Source organism: Microcaecilia unicolor, chromosome 9 (genome assembly GCF_901765095.1).
Source record: "Microcaecilia unicolor chromosome 9, aMicUni1.1, whole genome shotgun sequence".
Taxonomy (NCBI): Eukaryota; Metazoa; Chordata; class Amphibia; order Gymnophiona; family Siphonopidae; genus Microcaecilia; species Microcaecilia unicolor.
The window spans coordinates 210,733,327-210,754,568 of NC_044039.1; the positions used below are offsets into that span (position 1 = coordinate 210,733,327).

General features: G+C 44.3%; 1 protein-coding gene across 6 annotated transcripts in view; it reads left to right on the forward strand.

The window, feature by feature from the left end:
• The window catches only part of FOXN3 (forkhead box N3), a 500,879-nt gene that overhangs the window by 334,181 nt on the left and 145,456 nt on the right, over nucleotides 1–21,242 (forward strand). For all 6 annotated transcript variants that reach the window (XM_030213917.1, XM_030213920.1, XM_030213919.1 and 3 more), the window contains exon 4: nucleotides 8,436–8,500. In XM_030213917.1, coding sequence (XP_030069777.1) covers nucleotides 8,436–8,500 — 65 coding nt within the window. The remainder of the gene's footprint in view (nucleotides 1–8,435; nucleotides 8,501–21,242) is intronic.

Consider the following 21,242-nt stretch of genomic DNA (forward strand, 5'->3'; position numbering starts at 1 on the left):
GTGCAGGGGGGTAACGATACGAGGGCCGCTTGATAACAGTGATCATAATATGATCGGTTTTGATATTGGCATTGAAGGAAGTGAAACTAGGAAATCAAGTACGCTAGCGTTTAACTATAGAAAAGGTGATTACGACAAAATGAGAAAAATGGTGAAAAAAAGACTGAAAGGAGCAGCTCGCAGAGTAAAAAACTTGCATCAGGCGTGGATGCTGTTTAAAAACACCATCCTGGAGGTTCAGGACAAATATATTCCACATATTAGAAAAAAGGGAAAAAAGACTAAACGTCAGCCGGCGTGGCTAAACAGTAAGATAAAGGAAATCATTAGAGCCAAAAAACAATCCTTCAGAAAGTGGAGAAGAGAACCAACTGAAAGTAACAGGATAGATCATAAGGAATGCCAAGCCAAATGCAAAGCGGAGATAAGGAGGGCAAAAAAGGACTTTGAGAAGAAATTAGCGTTGGAAGCAAAAATACATAGTAAAAATTTTTTTAGATACATTAAAAGCAGGAAACCGGCCAAAGAGTCGGTTGGGCCGCTGGACGAAAATGGTGTTAAAGGGGCGATCAAGGAGGACAAAGCCGTAGCGGAGAAATTAAATGAATTCTTTGCTTCGGTCTTCACCGAGGAGGATTTGGGGGGGACACCAGTGCCGGAAAGAATATTTGAAGCGGGGGAGTCGGAGAAACTAAACAAATTCTCTGTAACCTTGGAGGATGTAATGGGTCAGTTCAGCAAGCTGAAGAGTAGTAAATCACCGGGACCTGATGGTATTCATCCCAGAGTATTAATAGAACTAAAAAATGAACTTGCGGAGCTACTGTTAGAAATATGCAATCTGTCCCTAAAATCGAGTGTAGTACCGGAAGACTGGAGGGTAGCCAATGTTACTCCGATTTTTAAGAAGGGTTCCAGAGGATATCCGGGAAATTATAGACCGGTGAGTCTGACGTCGGTGCCGGGCAAGATGGTGGAGGCTATTATTAAGAATAAAATTGCAGAGCATATACAAAAACATGGACTGATGAGACAAAGTCAGCACGGATTTAGTGAAGGGAAGTCTTGCCTCACCAATCTAATGCATTTTTTTGAGGGGGTAAGCAAACATGTGGACAATGGGGAGCCGGTTGATATTGTATATCTGGATTTTCAGAAGGCGTTTGACAAAGTGCCGCACGAAAGACTCCTGAAGAAATTGCAGAGTCATGGAATCGGAGGTAGGGTATTATTATGGATTAAGAACTGGTTGAAAGATAGGAAGCAGAGAGTAGGATTGCGTGGCCAGTATTCTCAGTGGAGGAGGGTAGTTAGTGGGGTCCCGCAGGGGTCTGTGCTGGGTCCGTTGCTTTTTAATGTATTTATAAATGACCTAGAGATGGGAATAACTAGTGAGGTAATTAAATTCGCCGATGACACAAAATTATTCAGGGTCGTCAAGTCGCAGGAGGAATGTGAACGATTACAGGAGGACCTTGCGAGACTGGGAGAATGGGCGTGCAAGTGGCAGATGAAGTTCAATGTTGACAAGTGCAAAGTGATGCATGTGGGTAAGAGGAACCCGAATTATAGCTACGTCTTGCAAGGTTCCGCGTTAGGAGTTACGGATCAAGAAAGGGATCTGGGTGTCGTCGTCGATGATACGCTGAAACCTTCTGCTCAGTGTGCTGCTGCGGCTAGGAAAGCGAATAGAATGTTGGGTGTTATTAGGAAGGGTATGGAGTCCAGGTGTGCAGATGTTATAATGCCGTTGTATCGCTCCATGGTGCGACCGCACCTGGAGTATTGTGTTCAGTACCGGTCTCCGTATCTCAAAAAAGATATAGTAGAATTGGAAAAGGTACAGCGAAGGGCGACGAAAATGATAGTGGGGATGGGACGACTTTCCTATGAAGAGAGGCTGAGAAGGCTAGGGCTTTTCAGCTTGGAGAAGAGACGGCTGAGGGGAGATATGATAGAAGTGTATAAAATAATGAGTGGAATGGATCGGGTGGATGTGAAGCGACTGTTCACGCTATCCAAAAATACTAGGACTAGAGGGCATGAGTTGAAGCTACAGTGTGGTAAATTTAAAACGAATCGGAGAAAATTTTTCTTCACCCAACGTGTAATTAGACTCTGGAATTCGTTGCCGGAGAACGTGGTACGGGCGGTTAGCTTGACGGAGTTTAAAAAGGGGTTAGATAGATTCCTAAAGGACAAGTCCATAGACCGCTATTAAATGGACTTGGAAAAATTCCGCATTTTTAGGTATAACTTGTCTGGAATGTTTTTACGTTTGGGGAGCGTGCCAGGTGCCCTTGACCTGGATTGGCCACTGTCGGTGACAGGATGCTGGGCTAGATGGACCTTTGGTCTTTCCCAGTATGGCACTACTTATGTACTTATGTACTTATTTTTATTGGGTAGTATATCGACAGACACATGATTTTTCCATAGACAATATTTAAAGACCCTTGAGGCAGGTGTGGTTGAGCACTGAAACACGGCCCGTGTTGGGTCTATCCCAATAAAGATTGTACCATTGTTCCAGTTCTAGAGGCTGTTTTGTGCTGCTTTGTTCTGTGTACTTTTGGACCCTCTCTTTTTATGCTATCTGATGAAGACAGCGAGCAATACAGATGGGTCATACGGCAGAAGGTTCTTCCGGCCTTGCTCCTTTGTGAGGATACACGCTCTTCCGTTGTTTTCCTTTTCTGGTATTGCCAGAGGATGTTTGGTTAGCCTGCTGCCTCAGCATGGCGGTCACCACAGGTCTCTTCCTGGTTTTCCATTTGTCTTACTGCGCAGACTTCCATGCTAACAAGATTTTTCATCTTTTGTAGAGAAAGGGACTTTTTTAGAGGTCTCTGTTATTGCTAAACGGGAAATACATGTATCCTTTTCAGGTCTGTCTAAAATGAACAATGGTGTATATATAATAATATGGAAATACAGGAATCTCAAGTGATTTTCAAAAATAAGGAGGAAAAGACCTCATAATGACCAAGATCAACAATATTTAGGCTGTCTTAGTGTACAGCCACTTTTCAATGTGATCGGTCAACAAGTAATCATTGGTCAAGAAAAACCTCCCAAGGAATAATCTTGTGTAGTATATTCAATAATACACATAGTTATCCTTAATAATGTCTTTCAATCAATCATATGTCAGAAAGAACCATAACAGTCGTCATATTTATGATAGTGCAGATAAAAAGGGTACTTAGCTTTAGGCGCACAGCAGAATGGCTTAGTTGTTTACTCGGCTGGTTTCTATTATACAGTTTTCAGATCTACCCAAACCTCAGCCACAACAGGCCTCCTTCAAACCTGTATGTGCCACAGGATACACATGCAAGCAGTGGCTTTCCTACAATCAGTGTCTACACAACCCTTTGAGAATATCCTCCTAGTGTACTTCATAGCCCCTTTGTAATCTGCCTTGTGCCATACGCTAGGAAAAGGTGGAATGGGGGGAGGAAAAAGACACCTTTTACAATATTGTACATTGTATTAAGAGTTCTCATGCATAAAAAGAGAAGCATGCACTGGAGGAGTAGCCTAGTGGTTAGTGCAGTGGACTTTGATCCTGGGGAACTGTATTGGACAATCAAGCCATTGTGACATCATTGATGATGTTGGCTCTTATTGGTGGAATGAGTGGAGGAGTAGCCTAGTGGTTAGTGCATTGGACTTTGATCCTGGGGAACTGAGTTCGATTCCCACTGCAGCTCCTTGTGACTCTGGGCAAGTCACTTAACCCTCCATTGCCCCTGGTACAAAATAAGTACCTGAATATATGTAAACCGCTTTGAATGTAGTTGTAAAAACTTCAGTAAGGCGGTATATCAAGTCCCATTTTCCCTTTCCCTATTTGAGATTCTACATGGAATGTTGCTACTATTGGAGATTCTACATGGAATGTTGAGATTCTGTTGCTACTATTTGAGATTCTAGATGGAATGTTGCTACTATTGGAGATTCTAGATGGAATGTTGCTACTATTGAGATTCTGTTGCTACTATTTGAGATTCTACATGGAATGTTGCTATTCCACTAGCAACATTCCATGTGGAAGCCTGCCCTTGCAGATCAGCAATGCGGCCGTGCAGGCTTCTGTTTCTGTGAGTCTGACGTCCTGCACGTCAGACTCACAGAAACAGAAGCCTGCGCGGCCGCATTGCTGATCTGCAAGGGCAGGCTTCTACATGGACTGTTGCTAGTGGAGGAGTTGCCTAGTGGTTAGTGCAGTGAACTTTGATTCTGGGGAACTGAGTTTGATTCCCACTGCAGCTCCTTGTGACTCTGGGCAAGTCACTTAACCCTCCATTGCCCCTGGTACAAAATAAGTGCCTGAATACATGTAAACCACTTTGGATGTAGTTGCAAAAACCTCAGAAAGGCGGTATATCAAGTCCCATTTCCCTTCCCTTTCCAGAAGAACAGGGCACAACTAAAGGGAGAAATATCATGCAGCAGATCAAGTGAGGCCCTCGTGTGTTTGTGTGTGTTAAACTTCTTCGAGGGCCGTTGGGGCAGCAAACAGCAAAGTAATCCATTCTCGAGAGCTGGGTTTCTCAAACCAGTCCTCGGGACAAATGAATATGTATGAGAGAGATTTGCATACAGTGGAGGTAGTGCATGCAAGTTTCTCATGCATATTCAGTGTGGATATCCCTGAAACCCTGACTGGCCAGGCGTGTCCCCTCCGAACCAAGTTGAGAGCCCCTACTCTAGAGAGATGTAAAGCAGAGTCCATGATTCAACCATAGAAGTTTATAGAACACTTGTTCCCGAATCTCTGTTCAATGGCACCCTGTTGTCCATGAAACCATTACAAAGGATCTGCAGGACATAGGGAAGAAAATAGTCTTTGTGAGTATGCAAGCAGAATACAGGGGCTGCTGGGCAGGCATGGTCAAGAGTGGCTTCAGGGATGGTGGTATCAGGATCAGTAGCTGCAGGGACTAGAAGAAACAACGCTTGTGGGGGTGGGATTGGAGGTGACGGTGCAAGCTGTGAGCAGAAGCACTTGTAGGGGGTGGTGGCAGCGGTGGGATGTGATCAGAGGCAGCCATGGAAACAGGAGGGCCGGGAACAGCATTGGCCTGCAGGGCATGGGAACAGTCGTGCAGCATCAGTACACAAGAAGAGGGAGACATACCAATGGTGGGGAACTAGCTGAGGATGGAGGGGGTTGCCTGGTAGGAGGAGAGAAAAAGAGACTAGTTGTGGAATGTAAGAAAGAGAGAGACTGTGTCTGTGACTAGAGATGGGGGGATTTGCTATACTACATTTCTGTGGTTACAATCAAAGCAGTATACGTATTATATACAGGTATTTATTTTGTAGCCGGGGCAATGGAGGGTGAAGTGATTTGCCCAGAATTACAAAGAGCTTCAGTGGGAATCGATCCCAGTTCCCGGGTTCTCAGGCCACTGCACTAACCATTAGGCTACTCCTCCAGTATGAAGTGTAGCTGGAGAGGGACAGGAGGGGAGAAACACAGATAGGTGGGGGGAGGGAGAGAGAGAGGGAAAGGAAGGGAGATGACGAGGGCTGGTGGGAAACAGCCAACATGGAGAGGCTGTGGGGGTGGGGATGACCTGGGGTTTCTTGTAGTTTCTGGAGATTAATAAGGGGTCTACGTAACTAAAAAGATTGGGAATATCTATACAGTTGGTTGTTTTTTTGTTTCAGGACATGTGGGATTTCCATGTTTTGTTTTACATTTTGTTGCATGATATTCTCCTTATGCATGGCGGTCTGACGCTACATCCGTGGGAACCCTGTAGGACCTGCATCCATCTCTGGTCATCTTCAAATCTAGGCTACAAGCCCACCTTTTTGAGGCTGCTCTTAACTCCTAACTAGTATTCACATGTTCAATACCCATGTCTGTTTTATCATTCCCACCTTAAGTAATTCACTTATCCCTTATTTGTCCTGTTTGTCTGCCCTGATTAGACTGCAAACTGTGTCGAGCAGGGACTGTCTCTTACATGTTCGGTGTACAGTGCTGTGTACATCTAGTAGAGCTATAGAGATAAGTACTAGTAGTAGTAATCTTTGGGATTCTGAACAGAATTTTGAAACTCATTGGGATTCCGGAATCTTGCAACTCTTTGTCCTTATCCCTTATTTGTACTGTTTGTCTGTCCTGATTAGATTGTAAGCTCTGTCGAGCAGGGACTGTCTCTTACATGTTCAGTGTACAGTGCTGTGTACATCTAGTAGAGCTATAGAAATAAGTACTAGTAGTAGTAATCTTTGGGATTCTGAACAGAATTTTGCTACTCATTGGGATTCCGGAATCTTGCAACTCTTTGTCCTTATCCCTTATTTGTCCTGTTTGTCTGTCCTGATTAGATTGTAAGCTCTGTCGAGCAGGGACTGTCTCTTACATGTTCAGTGTACAGTGCTGTGTACATCTAGTAGAGCTATAGAAATAAGTACTAGTAGTAGTAATCTTTGGGATTCTGAACAGAATTTTGCTACTCATTGGGATTCCGGAATCTTGCAACTCTTTGTCCTTATCCCTTATTTGTCCTGTTTGTCTGTCCTGATTAGATTGTAAGCTCTGTCGAGCAGGGACTGTCTCTTACATGTTCAGTGTACAGTGCTGTGTACATCTAGTAGAGCTATAGAAATAAGTACTAGTAGTAGTAATCTTTGGGATTCTGAACAGAATTTTGCTACTCATTGGGATTCCGGAATCTTGCAACTCTTTGTCCTTATCCCTTATTTGTCCTGTTTGTCTGTCCTGATTAGATTGTAAGCTCTGTCGAGCAGGGACCGTCTCTTACATGTTTTAGTGTACAATGTACATCTAGTAGCTTTATAGAAATTAGTAATAGTAGTAGTTATGCATTCAGACCTTTTTTTTTTCTCTTTTCCAAGTTATAACTTTAAATTGTTTTATTCTAAGGTCATTCCGTTTATTTATTTACACTTGCATGGTCCCCAGTACTCATCTTTTTGCCTCCTACCTAGCTTTACTAGCTGGTGTCCCCTTCTTCTGATTGCTTCTGTGCGCCTTCCCGTGCCTCCTCCGGCCCACAAAGGTCCTGCTGTCTTCTGGATTCAGCAGTCCTCAAAGGAAGGAAGGGGGGCAGCAGCAGCACAAGTGTTTTTCAGGCTCAGGCCAAAAGCGTTGCTCTCTTGTGCCAGTTTTCTCTGATCCTTAAATGTAGAGTTTTAATGTAAAATGACCACTGCAAAATATGTTTCACCTGGCAAATCTCTGAATGATTCTTGCGGAAGCCATGTCAGCAGACAAGTGGAAAATATTGTCCAATAATGTCAGATCTTAAAAGCATCATCCCAAGACATACCGCGTTTCTGTCATACTAGCCGTTAAGCCCGTAAAACCGGGCGAGATTTCCAGCTACCCTCCTCGCCGCTGCTCCCTCTACCCTCCGTGCCAGGCCCCCTGCACTGACCTGACAGCGCCTCTGCTGCTGCCTGCAGCGCTTTCACACGGAGGTGAGAGGCGCTGTCAGGTCAGTGCAGGGGGCCCGATGCAGAGGAGGGCGGGAGCGGCGGCGGGAATGGGGGGGAGGGTGGAGGTGGTGCGCGCGCTGTTCGTTTCCAGGCGGCAGCGTCCGACAGTGACTCCGACTCCGTTTCCCTCTCTGTTCCGCCCTCTGACATCATCACATCTTGACGCGAGGGCGGGACAGAGAGGGAAGTCTCTACTGTGCATTTGCAGGTGAGTCGGTCACTTGCCATTTATATGTTTGATTGTAGCTGAATATAAACAATTTAGGTGTGAATCACAGCACGAACTGACATAATTAGCAGGAAGGAAGTCTTGTGACCAGTGATTTAACATGCTGAAATGCTCTCTCCATGGGGGGAGTGCCCGAAATGTAGAGCAGAAGGTGCGAATTTGGGACATAGGTTCTGGACATGCAAGAAAATTGAGAAATTCTGGAAAGAGATTGTACAGTATGTCAATGGGATATGGAAACAAAGATGGACCTACAACCCGAACCTGTTGTTTGGGCAACCGACATTGGGACAACCTAAGGTGAAAGGTTTCAAAGCCTTTGTGTTGAGCTATTGTGACAGGTAAACAGGTAAATCTGACTGAGTGGATATCTCCAAGGGGCGCCCTCATATCAACAATGGCGGACTAGGATGCTGACCATGATGCGCATTGAGAGAATAGGAATCGCAGACCTCCAGTCGCAGGCAGGTCAGGAATTACAAAGGATTTGGACACCATTTTGGAGCACGCTGACACCAGCGGCCCGTAGTTACCTGTTAAATGTATAGAGTTATTCCCTAGAAGATGGAACATGGGGGAAGGAAGGGGAGGGGTTGGGTCTTAGAGTTAATCAATAAAAGAAATGTAAATGGGCAGTTACATAATGTTTAGAGATGTCTTTTCAATAAAAATGATTTAAACATAAAATGCTGACATGCTTTCCCTTCTCTCTTTTCTTTAGCACATCGGGGCTGCCCATTTGGCCTGGGGGCACCTTCTCGAAGAAAAATGGAGCACTTCTGCAAGGTAGGCCCGTTGATCTTCTGAGTTGTCTACTTACCTCTCCTTACAACTCCTCATAGAGCTTTTAAATCGTCTTCCACTTCATTGCTTTTTGTGTGAGGTGTTTTGGGGTGCTCTTGGCTTTTTCTGCTGGTAAGGGATCAGGCCTGGAGCCATTTTTGTTGTGGTGAGTTTCTTGAAGTGATTTTAGTATTGGTGGAAGGGGGGGGCTTAGCTCATTTTTCTGTTTTTCATTACCGATGATGCATTTTCAAGAACTTCAAGGTTCAAGGTTACTTTTATTTGATTCATCGTCTAGGTCAGCGCCATCAAGAACTTGATATCTAACTTGTCTTTTGGCAACTCTTTTATTGTTCCTGGAACTCAATGTTCCCTGGAGGGACACGTATCATTAACAGTGTGACTCTCAAGGATTTTCTTGGCAAATATATAGAGTTGGTGTTTGGTGTTCTTGGAGTTGTTACTTCGGTAGTGTGTGCGAGAGCTTTGGGATGTTAGGCCCGTGAACTGCTAAGATCTTTTTGCTTGTACATCTCTAATTGCAAAGGGGGTAGATTTGGATTTATCCCTTTTAAAACTTTTCAAAGTGAAGGTGTGCACATATTTTCAGTTTCAACCTTTGTCATGGGTGCGAAATACCTGGGGACTTTTGTACCTGTTTTGTATGTAGGTACTTTCTGAAAATTCCACATTTATTTTCTTCCTTCTGCCCCCAACCACCCCACTGGCTTTCTTAGGATGTGAAACTGAGTCAGGATGACGTTAGTGAACCTGTGGAATCGGAGGGTTATGAAGCAAACTGTTGCTGGAGTTACTTTTCTTTGGTTTCACTTTGAACGATGGAAAAAAAAACTCTTTTTAAATATGCGAAGGGGCGATTGTAGATTAGACAAAGATTTACCTGAGAGACAGTGGTTTTGGATAACCCTTCTTTAGAAGCTGCTGTTTATCCCACTGAGCTGAGGCAGATTGGTTTTGACTCCTTTGCAGAAAAGTGATGGTCTTGATGATAGTACGTGTAAGGATTGTCGTCCTGTAGTGAATATCTCCATCTTAGCCAAGGTAATTAATTGAATCGGTGGTAGCAGAACAGCTACAACTTACCAATTGTGATATTACGCGCATCATTTCTGGCAGTAATTCGCACTTGGCATGCGCTGACCAGTCACCACGCATGTAGCGCGTGAACCTTTACCGTTAGATCAGTGGGGTGGTGTTAAGGGCTCAGGCTGGTTTTGGGCGTGCACTGGTTTCAGTTTCACCGCAGGCCCTTTTCCCGTCCCATGAAAAGAAAAGCCCTTCTTTGCAGGCATGGTAAAAACTGGCCCGAGACGTGCCCAATACACTCGCCTACACTAACGCAGGCCACATTTTACCGCGGCTTAGTAAAAGGACCCCTTGGAAAGGTGCTAATAACAGGGTTATTGAGAACATATTAAAGAGTACAGATATGATTGTCTAAATGGTATGAATTCAATAGTATCCGTGAATTAGGATATAAAGTTTTACTAAGGAAAGTTGGGTGTTATGTCTCATATGCTTGATGTGCAATATAGACTGTAAACTGGTGGGTATGGGAGACCTGGAATTTTATAGAACCTTAAAATAGGACTGTGTTCTAACTGAATGATGTAATTCGAATGGTAGTTTTATTCTTTGTTGTTTTGTAGGGTTGGTTTTTTTTTTTCTTTAAATAATACATTGTATGAACGTTGTTAAGCTTTATGTAATCCACCTTGAACTATTCTATGTTGAGCAGAAATAAATACTCCTATTAAGCCACACGATCCTAATTTCGCTACCCACGATCGAGGATCAGCCAAGAAATGAAAGTGATCCTAGTTAGCCGGCCCAGTATCCGACGACGCTAATGATTCCAATAAATTCCTTATGGGGAAGCTTCATCCCAAACGAGTTCGTCTAGCCAGGATTGCTTGTTTCATGTTTTGCTGAGGTTGGTAGAAGTTTGAACTTTGGGTTCTGTCAGGCTGCTAAGGCTGTTTCCTAAAACCTAATTATACATTTTGTGAGACACAATTGTTATAAAGAACAATAGACTGCGCATTTGAGAGAATTAAGAGTGAAATTATCCTGTTCCTTTAAGATGATTTGTGTATTAGCTGGCAAAGCCTTTGTAATGACTTTGAGTAAACATAGCTGATGAAGAAATTAAAGTGATTGAGGTCCTTTGTTTTTATTTCACTTGGATCCAGAATGGACTATCGATAGTTAATGACCTAGGAATACCTCTTCCAGTGTACCTTTATATGACTAGTTCTCCAAATCCTAGCAATGAATAACCTGAAAATGTTTAGTCAACAGCATTATTGTCCCCTCGCAGAGCCTCTAGTAAGATAGGTGCAGGACTGCAACGGGAGCAGCAATTTCAAAAAGCTTCATGTGGGGGGGAAACACTTCCAGACCTCCTTGGGACATGCATGGGAGCAGCCTTTTGAAACTGGTGACCCTGCCTGTGTTCAACTTTGCCCAAATCACCCTTCCCTCCATTAAAGCTGACAGCCACCCATGCCCCTCCCATAAACACATCCAATGCTTCTTCACTTGAACACATTGGTTCTTCCCCTCGACACACGCTGCACACCTCTCTCGCCACAAAATAATCTCACATTTCCTATCCCTGATCCTAAACCTGGCCTCGATCTCTAACTGTAGCACGAACGATGCCTATTTGTTCCTTCTCTGACTATCCAAAATGGCCACTGTGACCGTCTAGCAGTAATCGCACAGTATTGCCAATAGGGATCAACCTGCCCAGGCCCTTATTTGACAGGGTGACCCCTAGCGTAATATTATGAGATTACAGCTGGTGATCGTAGTGTCTGTTTTGGAACCTGGGGCTGTTAGAGCAGAACCCTCTGGGCATCACTCCTGCTCTTGATAGAGATCAGGGACCCCAGGAATGCTGAGAATGGGATCAAGAGTGGGTGGCAGGGCCTTAGGGGGAGGTTCCGTGTTGCCAGGGGGGGTCAGATGAGGGGATCTGTTGTCCGGGGGAAGCGCTTGGGAGCATCAAATTTGGGAAGTTGGGGACATTGATGGTCAGCAGTCATGATTGGGAGGAGACATGGGTGGGGGATGAACCTTGGCATTGGCACCTGCCTTTTAGATCAAGCACTTATGCAAAGCTAAAGGCAGGTGTAAATGCTGACATTTTAATTTTTTCCTGTCTACTTAGATTCCCCTTGTAAGAGGGAATTGACATCAATATGCGAGGCCCAATCTAGCCACTTCCCTGGCACTACCGTTCCACCTTTCTAAAATGGCTTTTATACAATGTCAATAAACAATCGTAAAAGCTTCTGTTTACATATGGGGATGCTTCGGAGTAAGGGCCATAGTGTAGTATCATCCGTCAGTTTATTAGTTCTTCATATAGGTCTGCTGGAACAGCTTCCATAGTTTATCAAATTTAGGCTTAGCTTTCAGAATTTCTATATTATGAAATCTCATGAACCTTTGGCCAGCAGGTGGGTGCCAAACCAAAGGCTGTGCGGGTGGTACAGCTGCACCGTGTGCAAAAGTGGCTCCCAACCCACATTTTCCTCTCCTTGGTGTTGGCGAAGCAGATGTGTCAGGGTAGGGAGCGCTAGTGGGCGAGTCATAGCAACTATATCTTGATATGGTCCTGTGCCAGATACTTGTGGGTGGGTCACCTGTTTGCTTTTAACATCTACCTAGAAGCTTTCCCGCTCTATGATTCCAACAAGAATTCTGAGATTTAGCAGGAGCATAAGATTCCAAGGAATTTCTGTGCCCAGTACATGTTTAATTCTTGATGTTATCGTTTTCCAGAATGCCTTCAGTTTTCAGCTATAATGACTTAATTTTAAGGTATTAAATAGACAGGACCTTTGCTATTTGATAAGAAGAAAAAAACTGACTAGATTAATGTTTGGATTGAGGGCTAAGATCTGGCCAGTAAGAGCAATTAAAGCAAATCAGGATCCTGATGCATTTTCTTGAGCTGCACCAACATTATTTAAGGCTGGAGAAAAAAAATACTTTATACTCCGATGTTTGGTGGAAGTAGAATTGGGTCAGTCCATCTTTGTACAATAATCTTTTGGCTGCTACGTCTATCTTAACTAGATGCTGTTATTAGTATTCATGATTATCGTTAGTGGATTTTAGTTTTACATTCAAACTTTTTCTGTAATAAGTGATATTGCATTGCATGATTCTTGTTTACATAGTAACATAGTAGATGACGGCAGAAAAAAGACCTGCACGGTCCATCCAGTCTGCCCAACAAGACAACTCATGTGTGCTACTTTTTGTGTATACCCTACTTTGATTTGTACCTGTGCTCTTCAGCGAGTCCTTGCACAAACCTCGGCCGCTCTTGGCGTACTCGGCCCGGTAGAGCTTCTCGCCTGCCTGACAGTCCTCCATGGTGTAACGGCTGCAGGAGACAGCGGAGCAGGAGAGGAGGACGTAGACGGTTGCCCCTCGCTGGCGCAGAGCCGCCTTCACCGCTGCAGGCCACCGAGCACCAGCGTTGGCGCGGCGATGCCATTCGTTCAGTGTCAGTGCTCCACCCTCGACGTCATCATGTTGTGACGCGAGGGCGGGGCAGACACTAAACCGGATATCTGTGCCACCTCAAGTTTCCGGCTGAGGCTTCATTAGAACGTTGGAGGTGCGTTTTATATATAGAGAGATTAGCATAACCCGGTATTGACGCAGCTAACACTTGTAAGCCACATTTTCCCACCTCTTTGCAGGCTCAATGTGGCTTTCATTATGCAGCAGTGGTGATCGCCATTATCGGAATGAGAAATACAGAATATTATTGTGTTTAAGGTACAGAAAATGTAGTAATTAGGAATGAGTAGACATACATTCATTTCAGATATTTGACAACAAGGATAAAGTATAACATTCAGTAATAGCAATGAGATTAAAGTAAACAAATAGAGTTCAATGTTAGCTTGCTCTGGTAAAGTTGTGATGATAGTTCATTGAGACGGGTCCAAATGATAAGTCTCTTTTGAACAGGTTAGTCTTTAATAGTTTCCGGAAGGCTGATTTGTGTTTTAGTGCTTTGCAGCTGGGATAGTGGAGATTCAAAAATGTGCGTGCTGACCTTTCTGTGTTCCTGGTTGGTAGGTCTATAAGGTCTGTCATGTAGACTGGGGCCTCGCCGTGAATGATTTACAATATTTCTAGCCTGCAGTATCCTTTCCGTCCTCGGCCAGTGTTGCGTAACATCACATAAATAGGAGCGCCTGGTTTATGGAATTGGCCTTCACGAATTCTGCAAGCACTTTTGCGCGCCCACCAGCTTCATCCTCGTTCACAGGGCATGATTCGGCCTCCAACCGGTGCTGTGCGCAGATGCGTTACACATTGAAAAGCGGGGTTTGTGGGTAGTGAGCAGGGCTGAGTGTGGCTTCTCAAATACTGAAGGAATCTCCTGCTAACCAAACAGGGTAAAGTTTACCTCAGCAGTTTGGTTTCCCTGACGACTGAGAGGTGCGTCCCAGAATTATAGGGCAGGTTGCACTGCAATTCAGAGCTTAGGTGTGTGCTCCGATGGCAGATTATTTACCGAGACAAGCCATAAAACAGATCGTTTCAGGTAAAGTAAAGCTTATTGCACAGAAATGCTGACAAAATGTCTTTGAAGGTACCATTCCACATGCAATTTCCTTGTTTTGCCTGCATTAACGATTGTTGAATCACAGGCTGTTATACTCTCTTTATTTTTCAGCTGTGAGCTGTGCTCAGCAACTTCATCCTTTTTTTTTTATTTTTGCCTTCATTTGCATTTTGGTCAGGAACATCTGCAACAGTTAAATATGGTTAGTGTAAAGTAAACCTCCTTCCCTTCCCCAGCCCCAGTTCTGCCAAAGGGCTGAGCTACAAGGTTTGCCCCCCTTTTTGGGCCAGATGTACTGAAGGGCTTTACCTATTTCATGTCTGTGGAAAAATTACTTATTTTATTTATTTTTGTTACATTTGTACCCCGCGCTTTCCCACTCATGGCAGGCTCAATGCGGCTTACATGGGGCAATGGAGGGTTAAGTGACTTGCCCAGAGTCAGAAGGAGCTGCCTGTGCCTGAAGTGGGAATCCAACTCAGTTCCTCAGGACCAAAGTCCACCACCCTAACCACTAGGCCACTCCTCCACTGTTGCTACTATTTGAGATTCTACATGGAATGTTGCTATTCCACTAGCAACATTCCATGTAGAAGTCAGCCCTTGCAGATCACCAATGTGGTCGCGCAGGCTTCTGCTTCTGTGAATCTGACGTCCTGCATGTACGTGCAGGACGTCAGACTCACAGAAACAGAAGCCTGCGCAGCCTTCTACATGGAATGTTGCTAGTGGAATAGCAACATTCCATGTAGAACCTCCAATAGTAGCAACATTCCATGTAGAATCTCCAATAGTATCTATTTTATTTTTGTTACATTTGTACCCTGCGCGTTCCCACTCATGGCAGGCTCAATGCAGCTTACATGGGGCAATGGAGGGTTAAGTGACTTGCCCAGAGTCACAAGGAGCTGCCTGTGCCTGAAGTGAGAATCGAACTCAATTCCTCAGTTCTCCAGGACCAAAGTCCACCACCCTAACCACTAGGCCACTCCTCCACTGTTGCTACTATTTGAGATTCTACATGGAATGTTGCTATTCCACTAGCAACATTCCATGTAGAAGTCAGCCCTTGCAGATCACCAATGTGGCCACGCAGGCTTCTGCTTCTGTGAGTCCGACGTCCTGCACATACGTGCAGGACGTCAGACTCACAGAAACAGAAGCCTGCGCAGCCTTCTACGTGGAATGTTGCTAGTGGAATAGCAACATTCCATGTAGAATCTCCAATAGTATCTACTTTATTTTTGTTACATTTGTACCCTGCGCTTTCCCACTCATGACAGGCTCAGTGCGGCTTATGGAGGGTTAAGTGACTTGCCCAGAGTCAGAAGGAGCTGCCTGTGCCTGAAGTGGGAATCAAACTCAGTTCCTCAGTTCCCCAGGACCAAAGTCCACCACCCTAACCACTAGGCCACTGCTCCACTGTTGCTACTATTTGAGATTCTACATGGAATGTTGCTATTCCACTAGCAACATTCCATGTAGAAGTCGGCCCTTGCAGATCACCAATGTGGCCGCGCAAGCTTCTACTTCTGTGAGTCCGACGTCCTGCACATATGTGCTGGACGTCAGACTCACAGAAACAGAAGCCTGCGCAGCCTTCTACATGGAATGTTGCTAGTGGAATAGCAACATTCCATGTAGAATCTCCAATAGTATCTATTTTATATTTGTTACATTTGTACCCTGCGCTTTCCCCACTCATGGCAGGCTCAATGCAGCTTAGATGGGGCAATGGAGTGAAAAGGAGCTGCCTGTGCCTGAAGTGGGAATCGAACTCAGTTCCCCAGGACCAAAGTCCACCACCCTAACCACTAGGCCACTCCTCCACTTTAGTACATGTGGTCTAGTGGGTAAAAGCTATTCGTTACAGATGTTAAACATCTAAAATATTTCTAATGCAAAGAGTACTCTGTGAGGAGAAGGCACTTCCCCGGTCTCTTTTAATTCTTGTAATTGAATTAAACGACAGATGTGAAGCCCAATTTTTTTTGCATAAAAGTCTAGGAAGGAAAGAGACAGCCAGTGTTGGAGCGTTCATAATATTCTCGAATGTGGAGCTTTTTGTAAAATACGTACAAGGCTGTAGGGGAAAACGCATGCATTTGGCAGCCTATATAATAAGAACAGACATATTAACAGAGTTCGAAAGAGCATGGTGATCAATAAAGGGTATTGATCGAGTAATAGACTCTGACCGGGTGATCCGAATTAAAGAGCCCTAAAACTGAAGGGATATGTTCCCTAGTGTTTCAATTGCCCAAATCAGTTGAGTTCCTTTATACACTTAGAGGCCTGAACATCATAGAGTAAGTAAGCAATAAAATTGAGAGAATTCAATGGCCCTCTAAGGTCTGGGTTGACGTCAGCAAAAAATTTCCATTACTTTTCTCTGTGAGCACTTTGTATAGACGCAAACATAGATTCACATGTGTATGTGTGTACACATGCACACACACACACACAGGGAAGTTGGAAAGAATTCCATGAGTCATGCTCTGCAAGCTTTCCCTACTTGTTCACCTGTACTTTAGCTATAGTGCCACTCTTTAAACAGAGTAGTGTTTGTAGAGAGCAGAGTCGGGTGGTTTTTTTTTTGTTTTTTGGGGACCATGTGTTTGGAGTTGGGGAGGTCTTTCAGCCTGTAATGGATGGATGGAGCTCCCTTGGGTTCAGTTGGTGATCAACAGGGGAGTATCCTGTCATTGTTTGAGGCTTTTCCTCCCTTGGAAGGGACTGCACCACTTTATATGGCATCTTTTGGGTTGATGAGATACAAATCAAGGTCAGGTATACACATAAAGTAGCACATATGAGTTTATCTTGTTGGGCAGACTGGATGGACCGTACAGGTCTTTCTCTGCCATCATCTACTATGGAAGTACATGCGGGTACCATAACACTTGGCGGTCAGTCAGCCCTAGCTCCCCCAGTCCATGTTCCTGTTGGCCACGTGAACAATGGTGTTCAGCAGCGCTGTAACACAATTTCTGAGGCTACTAGCAGCCATAAAATGATTTTCCTATCAATGTTTTTCATCGGTTACAAAACGGCCACCAGGCTTTCAACTCTGCTAGCCTTTATTTTACTGTGGAGTTATCCAGCTTTAGGTACAGCTACTACAGGGTCAAGTATTATCTATATTATTTTGTTGTTAAAAGAGTGTTACATATAGGAGGGACCTTTATGTTAAGGTTCCCCTGTAAATGTTGCGTTTCTTTGAATACCACAAACTATATTTTTTTGAACCACAGAAGTTAATAGAATTTTTTTCATCTAAAGAATAGTCTGCAGCAGTTCTTGATTGCCAGCGCTTAACCCGGCTGCGACACTCTTGGCTCTGTCTGCTCGATATATGTATTAATTTACTATTATTTCTATTGTGTATTTCCTTGTGACTCTGGGCTTGAAGTGGGAATCGAACTCAGTTCCTCACTTCCCCAGGACCAAAGTCCACCACCCTAACCACTAGGCCACTCCTCCACTGTTGCTACTATTTGAGATTCTACATGGAATGTTGCTATTCCACTAGCAACATTCCATGTAGAAGTCGGCCCTTGCAGATCACCAATGTGGCCGCGCAGCCTTCTACATGGAATATTGCTAGTGGAATAGCAACATTCCATGTAGAATCTCCAATAGCAACATTCCATGTAGAATCTCCAATAGTATCTATTTTATTTTTGTTACATTTGTACCCTGCGCTTTCCCACTCATGGCAGGCTCAATGCGGCTTACATGGGGCAATGGAGGGTTAAGTGACTTGCCCAGAGTCACAAGGAGCTGCCTGTGGCTGAAGTGGGAATCGAACTCGGTTCCTCAGGACCAAAGTAGGCTTCTGCTTCTGTGAGTCTGACGTTCTGCACGTACGTGTAGGACGTCAAGACTCACAGAAACAGAAGCCTGCGCAGCCTTCTACATGGAATGTTGCTAGTGGAATAGCAACATTCCATGTAGAATCTCCAATAGTAGCAATATTCCATGTAGAATCTCCAATAGTATCTATTTTATTTTTGTTACATTTGTACCCTGCACTTTCCCACTCATGGCAGGCTCAATGCGGCTTAGATGGGGCAATGGAGGGTTAAGTGACTTGCCCAGAGTCACAAGGAGCTGCCTGTGCCTGAAGTGGGAATTGAACTCAGTTCCCCAGGACCAAAGTCCACCACCCTAACCACTAGGCCACTCCTCCACTCCTTACTCAACCATAATGCCACCTGTATTTGTCTCTTTACCGAACTGGCGAATGCCTCTACGGTACTATGTAAGCCACATTGAACCTGCAAATAGGTGGGAAAATGTGGGATACAAATGCAATAAAGAAATAAAATAAACAACTGGTTAGCACAGGATCACCCACTCTACGCCCATGACACACCCTCAAAAAACCTTTAGCACACGGTTAGCACATTTCAGAGATGCCACAGGACGTTGAACTGCGCCCTTCGTTATTCCATTTCTAGCTGCATTAGGCATGTCTTAGTGCCTAACAGAGCTTAGTAAAAGGGCCACAAAGTTATATAGAATGACATATATTAATGTAAATGTATTTCTCATTTCCTTCTAGACATTTCAATAGGCCTTTTACCCTAAAAATATGCATATAAATTTCCAATTAAACATGCCATATGCCAGAGTCATGTTTTAAACGGGAAAAGCAACCGTGACTACCAAAATCACAGACATGTGACAAACCCAAAAGCCGCTCCAAAGCTAACACAACTGCTCCTAGACCTTGCCAGGGAGACAGATGCTACTGCTGGAAAATTATCATTAACAGATTGGGATCCGAGTGCTGATCCGACAACTGATACACAACAAGCTAGATATAAAGCAACAACAATCGTATTAGTAATTGTCAAAATATTGCTTATAATTTTCTCCTACCATAAAACATATTTGTACTAAAGGAACAAAAAGCATATCATGTGAATTTGGAATCTCTGGAGTGAAAAACCCACAGAAACAAAAGCATGCCAACTTAGAACCAGAAAAACCTGTAGCAGCAGACAGGTCATTTTAAAGCTACTGTAATAATGATCGAATGACGTACTGATGTTGGCTCACTCGTTCTCTGTTAGGAAATGGAAGATAAGCCGACATCAGTAAGGGATCTGAAGTAGTAAGCACAAATTAGATGCTCCCAGCACCAGTGAACACCTTCACAGCAAGGGTAGAGAAGGGCATTAAATTAATTGGAGATGATATCTGGAGCTAAACCAGGTAGAAGAGGCTCTTTCGTTGTTAACCAGTGCTGACCTGGTCAGGAGCTGGCGTTCAGCGGCCCCAAACTGGACAGTGCAGTTCAATATCAGCTATGACTACTGTGCAGGACGTCAGACTCACAGAAACAGAAGCCTGCGCAGCCGCGTTGCTGATCTGCAAGTGAGCAGGGCAGGAAATGAGATTCTGGAGACCAGCGCTGGATGAAGTCTTCAGCTGGCAGGGTTTGGGTACACCCTCCAGCCAAGATGTAAACAGCAGTGACCGTGTGCGGCGGAGGGGAGCTGGCGAGGTGGCAGGGGGGGGGGGGCTTCGGTGGGGCAGTGACCAAAATGTGCCCACCTCCTTGGGCTCTGGCCCCCTCCCACCTCGATGTCTGGCTACGCCCCTGGTGTAAGTTAAGCAAGTATTTACAGAATAATGTTAGGCAGAATTTTGGCACTTTCACATATATGTGCACACACACACGTGTGTAAATGCCATTAGTCAAAGCATAATGCCAGAACCTGTGTTATAGATTTATCCCCTACACATGACCTGCTGAATCTCTTCATGTGAACCAACACTTCATAGCCAAATTTTTCATAGCTTTGCTAACATTTTCCATTTATCAAACATTTGTCAAATCACTTAATGACTTGGATAATATTTTAAATTGATACTTCCCAGCACAGAGTAAAATTTATACAATATCTACTCGAGCAAACACCTTCAATTACTTACAGTATGCCTCTGTTTGCTTTGTTTAAAAGTGCTTGAAATCAAGGGCTCTCAAATGAAGTGTCTTGTGCATTTTTCAGGTCGAGAGGCTGACTTGAATAGGCTCTTAAAACGATTAGAGGGACTTTTAAGGGATTCAGTTGTTCTTAAGAATTTTTTCCTGGGATTATTTGTAGTGATACTGTAGAGTAAATAGCTAAAATGAAGACCTGTTTCCTAAAAACGCAGAGGAAATGTTCACAGCCTCATCACCTATCCCTCCGTGTCTAGACTTGGAGTTTAGGTGATTGTGTTCTGAGGGATTCACAGGCTATGGGGGGTGGTGAGGGGACATAAGGAGGGAGAAAGAGCCCTGAGAGGTTTTTATTTTTGTTTTTTTGTTACATTTGTACCCCGCGCTTTCCCACTCATGGCAGGCTCAATGTGGCTTACATGGGGCAATGGAGTGAAAAGGAGCTGCCTGTGCCTGAAGTGGGAATCGAACTCAGTTCCCCAGGACCAAAGTCCACCACCCTAACCACTAGGCCACTGCTCCACTGTTGCTACTATTTGAGATTCTACATGGAATGTTGCTATTCCACTAGCAACATTCCATGTAGAAGTTGGCCCTTGCAGATCACTAATGTTGCCGCGCAGGCTTCTGCTTCTGTGAGTCTGACGTCCTGCACGTACGTGCAGGACGTCAGACTCACAGAAACAGAAGCCTGCGCAGCCTTCTACATGGAATGTTGCTAGTGGAATAGCAACATTCCATGTAGAACCTCCAATAGTAGCAACATTCCATGTAGAATCTTCAATAGTATCTATTTTATTTTTGTTACATTTGTACCCCGTGCTTTCCCACTCATGATGTGGCTTACATGGGGCAATGGAGGGTTAAGTGACTTGCCCAGAGTCACAAGGAGCTGCCTGTGCCTGAAGTGGGAATTGAACTCAGTTCCTCAGTTCCCCAGGACCAAAGTCCACCACCCTAACCTGATTCTACTGCAATCCCAACACCAGTTTGGTTTAAACCGGAAGCCCTGTGCCTTACGCCTGCTAAGAGTTAGGCGCACTGAGGCAGTATTCTGAAAGTTAGGCAGATTTTCAAAGCACTTGGACTTGCAAAGTTCCACAGGGTATTATGTAACTTTGTAAGCGGAAGAGCTTTGAAAGCACGCCTCTATTCGCACAACTTTT